The following is a 12,639-nucleotide window of genomic DNA, read 5'->3' as shown; positions in this document are numbered from 1 at the left end:
TGATAAACAAACACTGTACATATACCATATATTCATAACTGTGACAAAAATATTAGACACAGAATTCATCTTTTTATAAATATGTTTATACATGTATATATTCCATCCTTGTTACATTGCTATAAAAATTCTATGTATCTGGTCATTGCACGAGTGCAGTCTTTAAAATTCAAGATACATTTGTATTTTTAAGTATGTAAGAAAGCATGTTAAGGAAGAGCCATAGTCGGTTAACATCTAAGGGAACTTTTTCAAACCTGAAATATTATATTACTAAATCGCATAAACATGTTTATGGGAAAAAGCCATTGTCATCGTATACATTAGCAGTCCACTTTAAGTTGGGGGTACAAATCAACCTTGCTGTGGCAAATTAAGCTTCAGATAAACAATATATAGCTATATTTAAAACAAAGAGCACAAAGATAATGAAAGTATTACATATTGATAATTTTACTTTAACGATGAAATATATGGAGATAACTAACAGTATTCAAGCTCTAAAGTCCATTACACAATACACATTTTGGAGCAGAGCAAACACGAACCTCTAAAACATCAGAGGTGGGATCAGGTAGGAGTGAGCATCCCCTGCCGACCGGTCACACCCGCCGTGTGCCCCTTGTCATGATCGGGAAATAACAAAAAAATCCGTCGTCAATTCAGTGTGTAAATAAGGCCTAACAATTAGTATGAAAAACATCAGTCAGCATTTGATTTAATGATAAATTGTATTTGCTGATAAGGTCCTTATATCGACCATAGAACTTACGGAATGACGACTTTAAACGAGACTGTTGATCAACTTGTTTGTCAATAACTTACCTTGTTTTAGAAATTGTTCATACGTAGAGCATGCTCTTGCATATCGAATCAACTGAGATATATAAACCCCGTATACAGGTGATGAAGGTATATTGCTGAATAAGTAAGGGAAGTTGACGACTGAAAAGTTAAAGTCATCACGTTGATAATAGCTTGGTTGTTATATTACCATTAACGTCTTTTTCTATTAAAATATCCAAAAATTCCAATAGATTGTTGGAAGACCTGGTCTCCATATACCAAACCACATAGATATTGTCAATCAGAAACTCAATCATCTTTTTAGCATTAACTTCAGGGTACTTGTGTGTACAATCAGAGTGTTTTTTAGCAAAATAATTTTGCAAATGACCAATGACAAGGTAAGTAAATTCTCAACACTTTATACAACCGTTCCCCAGAAATAAATTAAAGTCTTGGCATTTCGACATCGTAGACAGCTGTTTTTCAATAAAAAATGGAACTCGTAAATATACTTACTTTGTCAATGGTCATTTGCAAAAAAAATTGGAATTTTCATGGGTGCCAATTGCGCCCCTTATCATCAGACTTATTTTTGTATTTATATGAAGCAGAATTTATTCAAAAATTTCTACATGAGAAGAAGAGAACACTTGCTGTGGCCTTCAACTCGACATTTAGATATATCGAGGACGTATTATCAATTAACAATAGTTACTTCATATATTGACACGATATATCCCAGTGAGCTTGAAAATAAAAGATACCACAGAGTCTGACACATCTGTTTCATATTTGGAGATTTTCCCAGAAAAAGACTTTAATGCTATCCTAACAACAAAGCTTTATGATAAACGTGATGACTATAATTTTACATTCGTCAACTTCCTTTACTTATGCAGCAATATACCCTTATCACCTGCATATGGCTTTTTTTTGTCTCCCAGTTGATTCGATACGCAAGAGCATGATCGACGTATGAACAATTATTGACAGCTATTGACAAACAAGTTGATGAAACAAAAATATCGACAGTTTCGTTTGAAGTCATCATTCTGCAAGTTTTATGGTCGACGCAATCACCTTGTCAGCAAATGTTACCTTTCATTAAGTCAAATGCTGACTGACATTTTTCATACTAATTGTAAGGCCATTATTTACACACTGAATTGTCGACGGATTTTTCCTTTTTTTCCCGATCATGACAAGGAGCACACGGCGGGCGTGACCGGTCGGTAGGAGATGCTCACTCCTCCATGGGACCTGATCTCACATTTGACGTTTTTGGAGGTCTGTGTTTGCTCTGGGCCCGATTTGTATTGTCTAAATGGATTTTCAGCTTGAATACTGTTCGTTATCTCCATATTTCATGTCCAAAAATATTTTCGTTTAGTATAGACAGCGTCCTTTACATAAATAAGTTTTTTTGTTAGTGAAAAAGAAATAGTCACATGCACTATAAAGATGATGCAATGCACCCTTGTTGTAGATTTCTGAATGTCAATTTTCATAGCAAGTTAATGTTTAATTTTAGAATATCTGAGAAAAATCCAAATTGGGAAAACACATTATTAAATCTAATAATCGCATTTATTTGAAAGTCATTTTATAGTCATATCTGTTTTCACATAATTGTTTACACAGTTATAATCTAAATCATAGAAATTTGACCTTTTTTGCATAAAAACGCATTTTTGGAAAGAATGTCTTTTTTTCTAAACATTTCTTTTTAGATAACCAATTTTAATACATTTTTTCTATTTTTTCATATAATTCAAGTCTTGCTTGAGACTTTTGCCTAAGAAGACAATAAAACATTTTTACACAGATCGAAACCCCATCATTGAAGATACATGCATCTCTGCGCAATTTTAAAAGGCACACCAGTTCTTTTTAACCTTATTTCAAAAGCAGCCTTTTTCAGTCATTTTGGGGATAAAATAACATTGAAAAATTAATATAATTATTTTTCAAATGACGAAAAAAAACCAAAACTACTAATGTATGTTTTATAATCTAAAAATAAAAAAGAGTAAATTAAAATATTTCTTATCAGTTTCGTCATTAACAATAATTATACAGGGGATTGTACAGGGGATTTCATATTATTTGTCTCTATTACAAACTTATGGTTTAGAAGGTTTTATAAAATTCAGACTTTTTTCTGGTATATGCACTAATGATTTTCTTTCATAATGCCTTTGATTTATCCTTCTTCAAAAAAGTCTGTTTTACATTGTGCATTCTATATAAAGTCCTCTTTCTGATACACCCCCCCCCCCCCATAAATACTGATCATTGCAAAACAAGTCCTTTATAGTTTCTTGCTGTCTTCTCAATTTGTTTCGACAAGAGACTAAATACATTTTGATTATTCGTTCTGATTTGGATAATTCTTTGCATTATCCCGATAATAAATATTGGAGAATGACATTCATAATGCAGCTACACCACTTCAATTCTTTGTTCTTTAGATGGAGGCATAGAACTTTGTGTGTTTTTTGTTACTTCATGTATGACACCATATCATCAAAAAATCTTGAGTTTTTAGAGATGTAATTTTTTTTTTCCTTTTTTCTTTAGAATAATGTTTTATTTTTTAAAATATGATTAAAATTAAAGATTTTAAAGGCATTTATAATTGGGACAAATATTATGAAACACCCTATAGTAGAAAACTAATCAGAAGAAATTCCATTTCATGGTGTGTAAGAGAGAAGAAGCATTAAATTGGTGCAGGAAAAAACATTCGTTTTAGATTTCCAGAAAAAATGCCTTAAGTACATTTTACACAGTACAATTTCATCATAGCCATGCGTAAAATTTTTGCTATACGTAAAAAAGCAGTTGAGAATATTGCTGTTCTTCTTCTTTGTTTACTTATTTTTACCTAAGGGTCTTGATTCTGTAGTCTTTTTTACTTGAATACCATGGATAAAGTTTGTTACATTAATGGCAAGTGAATTAAAATCTAATAAACCGCATACTAGTAAACAATATAGTGTTGTTTCTATATAAAACTTCAAGTGCATTTTTTTTGTTTTTGAATGCAGACTTAAGTTCTCACCGAGCTATTCTGTAGGCGGAAATGCCTGACGACATAGTCAGCAAATGTTTTCTCCTCTTGGTTCCGTACACTTATTTCTCCATTCTTGGTTTTGTTATGAGAAGTCGGCCAGTATTGAACACATTTGGTCTTCCACAAAGATTTGAGAAAAGCAGGAAATTGACACCAATATCAACATTTTTTTTCATTGAAAGTATTCAATATTTTTTTTTATATTAGATTAAAACTTTTGCTCGCGTCCCAGTAGTCATCTTATCAATTAAAACTTAAAATTAGCTATAAGCTTACATTGCATTTATCTCTTAAAGGTAAAAAGGTTCAATATTCAGCGATTAAAGTGTAACTTATCCAAATATTTTTTTTATCATATCATTTAATTTTTTTCTGAAAGAACTTAAAAAAACCTGACATGAAAAGTTATCATGTTTCTTATAATCCTGTAGAAAAGTATACTTAATATCATTTACCCTTCCTCCATCCTTTACATTTGTAAGACAGATTATCACACTAATATCTTCTCCCCAGACCATTTTCCAGAAATCAGCAATTGTCTTTGATATTGGTCCTGGTATAAAAAAAGTATATAAAATGAATATATATTTTAAACTACAGGAGTAAAAAAAAATCATTTTTTCCTTCAAGAACTTTGAAATTTAATTAAATTACTAAAGAAAGCAATGTTGGTACTTACCTTGAGTGGCAATGTATGATTTCTTTTTATGTGCGTCCTGTGGTTAAATAGACACCAAAAAATTCAGAATTATAAAATTCATAAAATATTAAATATTATATATGTTTTATTTAAACACATAAATCAATATTGTGTAATAAAATGTAGATTTTTCGAGTAAAATGCTGCAAAAAAGGAATTACCTCAAGAAATACTAGGGTACTGACCTCAATGTAATTAGCATTTATGTAGTCTGATTGCTTTTCTGTTGCTTGGAGAACAACCCGAGAATGGTCATCTGTTCAATAAAAATTTTTATTTTCCAAGTTTTTTAAAATTTGAAAGCAAAATGAAGAAAGAATCCTCACAAAAATGTCTATATTTTAATATACTAGTCTTGACACATACAAGGGAAAATTGTTGTGTAGCGATTTTTTGCAGCATTCTCTGGCTTTTTCCCTTCGTAACACTGATACAGTTCACCACTTGGAATTGTCTGAATACGAATTCATTGAAGAATAGAATTTAATTCTTTTAAGCAGTCTACACAATGCACCCTATATCCAACAATTCAAAGGATATTGTACAACACATTAAATATATTGTTCTGCACTTATATTACTGTATGTTTTTTTTTTTACTGCGTCAAGACACCCAGAAAAGTCCTTAAAAGGTCGTGGATTGTTTTCATTTTTACATTTAAAAAAATAGATTTTTTTTTTCCTTGTACCGAGAAAAAAAAACATACTTTATTTTTCCTTAAAACATTACGTGCATTACTACAGAATGATATAGATTCAAATAAACTAAAAAGACTCCAGATTTTTGTTTTTGTTTGTTTGTTTGTTTTTGCATTTTAGATAAATAAATCTAACATTATTCTAATATTTTTTTTTATGAAATAGTATACGTTACCCTGTATTCTTCTTTGATTCTGGCGTTCTCATTTTCAGACAAAACAAGAATTATTCTGTACAAATCTGTCACAGCTACAGACTTTTCTAATTTTGTTTTTCTTGTTTGTTCATTTGATTTTGAATTCATTATTGGATTTTCAACTACATTCATTTCCATCTCCTGAATGTTTTCATCTGCTAGTTAAATGAAATATTTATCACAACAGTATTTATGAATTCAAGTCTCAAGATATATTGTCATAAGAAAAGGTATATTTCATTGTATTGTACTTATATCCCGTATGCTAAAAAGCTTTTCATAGTTATTGTTTATTCATAAAGAATTGAAACATTAAATGCAACGATTTCATTTATTAAGAAAACATTGTCTTATGAGAAAATATTTTACGAGAATTTATGTATGCACAAGTATTTTGATGCCAAATGAAAAAAAGAAATGTTTTTAAATACCCTTTGTTAAAAGCTCATCAACAGAAGAAAATTCATTTATATTAGTCTCTTCATTCGATGTATCTTTCTTTCTTCTTTTCCATCTATATATATATATATATATATATATATATATATATATATATATATATATATATATATATATATATATATATATATATATATATATATATATATATATATATATTTCTTGATATTTTTCATTATTCTCCAATCATAAGAATGCTTTTACTTTAAATGTATTAAAAGCAAATACCGAGTAAGTACTATTCCTGCAGTTACTATGATCAATAGAAGAGTTACAGATCCAACTGCCCCTCCTACTGCAGCAGGTTTTACTGTATCATCCTGTTGGACTGATGCTTTTAAAAAGAAAATAGAAAACCTGTCTGATTACAAAGATACTCCAAAGAACTTTAAGAAAATGTAAAATAACAAATATTTTCCAGAGTCGGTAACATCGAAACATATGATTTTTCAACACTTTATACAAACATTCTCAAAAAAGCTTAAAGTTGGGGGGGGTGTCAAAGACAACTGCTTCTTCATCGTCTTAAAAAAAATGGAACTCGGAAATTTTCATACTTTGTGATTGGTCATATACAAATTATTTTTTAAAATCATTCTGATTCTATACACAAGTACTTAGGCTTACATTCTAAAGGTGCCCCATTGACAATATCTATGTAGAATTTGGAGACCAGGTTTTCCAACATTCTTTTGGAGTGCCAATGGGCAATATTTGTGCTCCTTTATAACAAACCTCATTTTTTATTTGTATTAAGCAGAATTTATTCAAAAAATTTGAGAGGAAGACTCAATTTTTGGCCTTCAATTCGACATATAGACACAAGTACTAGTATATCGACAACGTTTTGTCTATTAACAACAGATAGTTTCCTTCATATATCGATTCGATATATCCCAGTGAACTCGAAATGAAAGACACTATAGAATCCGTCACATCTGTTTCATATTTGGATGTTTTACAGATTGTAGACGATAATGGTCATGTAACACCTAAACTGTATAACAAACAAGAAGACTTAAACTTTTCCATCGTCAATATCCCTTTTTTTATGTAATAGTATTCCAATATACCTGCATAGTGTGTTTATGTCTCCCAGCTGATTAGATAAGCAATGCTCTGTGTACGAGCAATTTTCAAAATTCAGGCTGCTGACAAATATTTTGATGTTTCAGGGATTTCAACAACCTCGTTTAAAGTCAGCATTTCGAAAAATTCTCTGATAATTAAAACAAACTTGTTTTGCAACGAAACCTATCACTGGATCGTAATTTGACTTCCAGGTTTCGTATTTTTTGCTGGGCCATATTTTAATACTAAATTTGACTACGGTTTACTCCATCTACCTGATCAACACATAAGGTAAACAGAGGATATATCCGGTCGACATGGGATGCTTACTCCTACAAATATGTATTGTTGTTCAGAATTTTGAGAATCATCACTTTTCGTTTTCTTCACCACCCCCCCCCCTCCCTTCTTAACATCAAATTATTAATTATGAGATTTTTATTTAATGATTTAGTTTTGAGAACAATGTTTACACAAGTTTACACAATGTTTAATTTTGAGAACAATGTTTACACAAGTTTACACAATGTTTAATTTTGAGAACAATGTTTACACAAGTTTACACAATGTTTAATTTTGAGAACAATGTTTACACAAGTTTACACAATGTTTACACAAGTCAATAAATCTAACCGGTAGTTAAATAAACGTTTGAAAGGATGTTTTCAGGTAGTGTGTGTGTGTGTTAAGGGAAAGTACTTATGTATGTCTGTCTAAAAGGTAATTCGAAAATTGAGAAATGGATTTCAATAACATTAAGATGTGTGTATTAAGGTAAGCATGAACCTTTATAGAAATATCGCAAAAAAAAACAAACTTGCAGACGCTGGAATTTGCTCAAGTGCCAATTTTCCGTGGTTTAATTGAGAAAGTGCTGAAAGACTAGGAAAGAATTAGTTTTGAAATGTCAAGAATCGAATTAGAGGCAAACATAGTTAAGGATGAAGATGTAAGCTTTTTTCAGTTTTCGGAAGATTTGCGTCAGGATAGGACAGACACAACACAAACAATATACATGTATAATCTAGTAATATTATGAATATTAGGATTTCATTTCTTTTAGGTAAGGTTCATGGACGTAAACCTCCCTGAAAACACTCTCATGATAATTTTAAGTTGCAATAATATTCAGTTTAACTTTAATTTAGTGTACATACACTGGATACACAAATCTCCCAAATATCCCGGTGCACACCCCTTTTCACAAGATCCATTCACTGGGTTACAAATCGTGTGATTAAAGCAATGACCGCTGCACCTACGTAGACAATCTTTACCATACGTTTCTCCTGAACATTCTAAAATATACCGGAAACTTGTTAAACCACAGAGTATAAACGAAATTTTTTTTTTAATTCTTAAATATTATCATATTTAAATTGAATTCAGTTCCTAAGTTAGAAATATTAAACATAAAATCATGAGATTTACACACTTTCATCCTTACTGTTCCTATCTTACCTTGGTTGCATTTCAAACCCATCCACCCAGGTTCACATCCATATAAGCAGTTGCCTTGTTTGTGATGACATGACTGTTTCACACAGTTCCTACTACAGGGAAGAGAGCAGTTTTCTCCATACCAGCCTTTATCACAAGCTAAACATTTACAAGTATACGATAAACATGGCAATTATCAAGTCTTGTAAAGAAAAAATACAGAATGTTACTGTATTTTGAAATACGTATGACCTCAGATCATATTGTCACTTATGAAATTAAAATCTTTAAAAAAAATATCTCTAAAAAGAACTTGATATATAAAACTTGTGTGAAGATTTTTTTAAAGTTAAAATATTCTTCAATTTACCGGGAAGGATTTCAAAAATGATAATTTCCTTTCTCAAAGTAACCTCAAATAGAGGGCGTAAGAATAAATTTCAGCAAATTTGTTTCCATGAACTTACTCCTATTACATTTACGTCCGATAAATCCATCTTGACATCCATTTTCACAATTTCCATCTTCATGGTTACAATAGTTTATTCCGTGTCGGCAGTGGTTATTGCATTGTTCTTTACAATTCAATCCATAGGATCCAATAGAACAAGCTATGTAAAACAAAAAAAAATCACTGATGAGACAACGTCTACTAGTTTGTTCTTAGAATAGGTAAAGAAAACACTGGTTTTATGTTCATGGAGTTATGTATCATTTGTTTTCTAAATCTGTACGAAGTTTTATCGAAATCAAGCAAACAATATAGGAGAAGAAATGTTTTGAAATAATTCTACATAATACCAGTGCTCTATTTTCAGTAATCACGAAAAACAATGTTTATCGAAATCAAAATTGTACTTTGATGTAACATATCTCTGCTCCACACTAAAAAAAATCAGAAATAATTTCACAAGAATGTACTCGTTTAGTAAAAATGGTAACACTGTACATGGATATGCACGAACAGATTGTTTTGAAAGACATTAAAAATATATCCATTACTGTAAGCATAAGAACTTCTTTCATCGAGATCAAAATAAGAATACAAAAAATTATGTATCTTGATGTAGGAGGGTAGCGTTTTGAAAGACTTTTACAGAATTACACGCCCGCGTGGCGTAGTGGTTAGAGCGTCTACTCTAGAGTCGCAGAGTAAGGAGCTGATCCTTACGTCGCGGGTTCGAATCCTCTGCGGGGCGTGAAGACCGGTCCTTCGGATGAGACCGTATAAACCGAGGTCCCGTGTCGCAGTAGCCAGTAGGTGTTGGCACGAAAATGATCCCTCAATGCCCCTGCATGGATGCCAAGTATAGGTATAAATTTGCAGCCCTCCACCGGCAAGTGTGGCGTCTCCATATAAGTGAAAAATTCTCGAGAGGGACGTTAAACAACAAACAAACAGAATTACATGTTTCTATTTGAGGTAGCCTTTGCAACATCGTTCATCTAAATAAAAAAATCCGAATCATTTATCAGACTAAAAATGAAGGAGGCGTAGCGTTATGAAAGAATTTCAAAGAAATTTCTGTTTCTAGTATGGAACACGGAGATAACGAAAAGCAATCAAGCACAAAAGTCCACTGAAAAAATACAAACATGGACCACTTAAAACAGACGTGGAAAAGGGTCCATTGAGGAATAAGCATTCCCTGTCGACCGATGTCATGTGTGCACCAGTCATGATTTGGTAAACGGGAAAATCCGTAGACCATTTAGCATGAAAATAATGGCCTAACAATTTTTATGAAAACGTCAGTCAACATTTGACTTAACGATAGATTGTGTTAATATCTTTGTACATGATTGTGTCGAATGTAGAATTTGTGAAATGTTGACTTAAAACGAGACTGCTTATATCCTTGTATCATCAACTTATTTGTCAATGGCTTGCCTCGTTTTAGAAATTGTTCGAACGTAGAACATGCTCTCGCATATCGAATCAAATGACATTACCCCAACAAAAAAATACTATAGTCAACTATAGTTTACTATAGTTAACTATAGTTAACTATTGTGATAACTTTGACACTATGGAAACTTTGATTTACTATAGTGATAACTTTGACACTTTGATTTACTATAGTATAACTTTGACACTTTGATTTACTAAAGTGATAACTATGAACACTTTGATTTTCTATAGCGATCACTATGAAAACTTTGATTTACTATCGTGAAAACTTTGATTTACTATAGTGATAACTTTGAAAACTTTGGTTTACTATAGTGATAACTATGACACTATAGTGATCACTTTGAAAACTTTGGTTTACTATAGTGATCACTATGACACTATAGTGATCACTTTGAAAACTGGTTTACTATAGTGATAACTTTGATTCTTTGATTTACTGTAGTTAACTATAGTTAACTATAGTAAACTATAGTTTACAATAGTATTTTTTTGTTAGGGTAACTCCATACGCAAAAGTTAAACTACTCTACCGTGCATGTTTAATCGGCTCATCATGAATTCGCTGGCAAATTCACGTCAATCAAAACGAGTCTTTAATGTTATACACGCTAACTTGCGTCAGTTAAGAATAAAGTTGCAAATTTATTTATTATGTTTACCAATTAAAGTTACGAAAATGCTGTAAATTACACAATTGAAAACGAACGCGTTATAAGGGTGCCAAATTATAATTATTTATTTTCATGCTAGGAAAGTAATGCCTCATTTTAAATTAATGCATCACGTGACACCGTCGCTACTTTTAGACTAATAAACAAAAATGGTCTCAAGAAAATGAGATAGGCCGTTTGGTATACAAATAACTTTTGACATAAATGGCAAACGTATAACTCTTTTGAAACAACCAGTATTAACCATCTACTATGTGATGACAGATATTAACCTTTCATCCATAAGTCAAAATGCAACGTGCCTCGTCGTCTATGATTTCCCGCGGACATGCGTGTTTATACAGTATACTTTTACGCACTTCCTTCATCAATATTCATGAAAAGACTGATTTTCTAATTGCAGATCTTGCTTAATTCTTTTGTAATTCTTTAATGTATTTCTTTAAATACTAGTTTCAATTAAGCAAAAAACAGACGAGTACTTTGTTAAGAATCTAATGCAACACATTCCAAAGCCCTGAGAGTGTCATTGACACGTGACTCTTATAATGTAAAGTTTAGATATCCCAGGAAAAACTGTCTTTGGAAAACATTCTATACGTATAAAAGCGTTGCTAATGCTGGAATTCTTCTGTCTCATGTACAAAATAATTATGTAATCTTTTTATATATAGCCTTGCTCTTTAGAGACGCTTTTCATAAAATTGGCTTGGTACACATTTAAAGTAGCAATTACTGTTCAGTAGCGTGTATTACGCTTACTTGTTTTTATGACGTGTCGTTCAAAGAAAACATTTCGCAAATTCTATGGTCGACAATGACATTGTTTGCATATATAATATAAGGTTAGGTTGAAAGTTGACTGGCATCTTTTATCCAATTTTAGGCCATTATTTTCACACTATTGTCTACGGATCATGACAAGGGGGAACACAGCGGGTGTAACCGTCGACAATGGATGCTTACTCTTCCATGGCACATGATCCCACCTCTGTTTTCAGAGGTACGTGTTGACTCTGCACACAATTTTTATTCTTTTTCTTGTTTAAATTTACTTTTGAGCATAGTCATGTTTGTTATCTTCACATTTCATTTTTAGCTTACCTGAGCTGAAAGCTCAAGTGAGCTTTTCTGATCACCCGTTGTCCGTCGTCCGTCCGTCTGTAAACTTTTCACATTTTCAACTTCTTCTCAAGAACCACCGGGCCAATTTTAACCAAACTTGGTACAAAGCATTCTTGGTTGAAGGGGAGTTTAAATTGTTAACATGAAGGGCCAAGTCCCCTTCAAAGGGGAGATAATCAAGAAAATACAAAAATTGGGTGGGGTCATTAAAAATTCTTCTTCTCAAGAACCACTGGGCCAGAAAAGCTGAAACTTATGTGAAAGCATACTGGGGTAGTGTAGATTCTAAATTGTTCAAATCATGACCTCCAGGGTAGGGCAAGGCCACAATAGGGAATCCAAGTTTTACATTGAAATATATAGTAAAAATCTTTAAAAATCTTCTTCTCAAGAACCACTTGGCCAGAAAAGCTGAAACTTATGTGGAAGCATTCTGGGATAGTGTAGATTCTAAATTGTTCAAATCATGACCCCCGGGGGTAGGGCGGGGCCACAATAG

General features: G+C 31.9%; 2 protein-coding genes across 2 annotated transcripts in view; both read right to left on the bottom strand.

Annotated features, from left to right (window-relative positions):
* Positions 1-6,225, bottom strand: part of LOC133200186 (receptor-type tyrosine-protein phosphatase kappa-like) — an 86,398-nt gene extending 80,173 nt beyond the window's left edge. Inside the window, exons 1-8 of the mRNA XM_061335985.1 lie at positions 6,147-6,225; positions 5,891-5,973; positions 5,439-5,614; positions 4,932-5,019; positions 4,751-4,821; positions 4,545-4,581; positions 4,321-4,418; positions 3,854-3,982 (exon numbers count right to left, since the gene is read on the bottom strand). Coding sequence (XP_061191969.1) covers positions 3,854-3,982; positions 4,321-4,418; positions 4,545-4,581; positions 4,751-4,821; positions 4,932-5,019; positions 5,439-5,597 — 582 coding nt within the window. The 5' untranslated portion in view covers positions 5,598-5,614; positions 5,891-5,973; positions 6,147-6,225. The remainder of the gene's footprint in view (positions 1-3,853; positions 3,983-4,320; positions 4,419-4,544; positions 4,582-4,750; positions 4,822-4,931; positions 5,020-5,438; positions 5,615-5,890; positions 5,974-6,146) is intronic.
* A 1,892-nt stretch (positions 6,226-8,117) lies between these two features.
* The window catches only part of LOC133200096 (multiple epidermal growth factor-like domains protein 10), a 47,261-nt gene continuing 42,739 nt past the window's right edge, over positions 8,118-12,639 (bottom strand). The window contains exons 6-7 of the mRNA XM_061335832.1: positions 8,451-8,588; positions 8,118-8,287 (exon numbers count right to left, since the gene is read on the bottom strand). Of these exons, the coding sequence (XP_061191816.1) occupies positions 8,118-8,287; positions 8,451-8,588 (308 nt within the window). The remainder of the gene's footprint in view (positions 8,288-8,450; positions 8,589-12,639) is intronic.

This window comes from Saccostrea echinata, unplaced genomic scaffold (assembly GCF_033153115.1).
Source record: "Saccostrea echinata isolate AGI-Se365-2 ecotype Australia unplaced genomic scaffold, CSIRO_AGI_Sech_v1 ptg000037l, whole genome shotgun sequence".
Taxonomy (NCBI): domain Eukaryota; kingdom Metazoa; phylum Mollusca; class Bivalvia; order Ostreida; family Ostreidae; genus Saccostrea; species Saccostrea echinata.
This window is presented reverse-complemented; position numbering and strand designations above follow the sequence as displayed.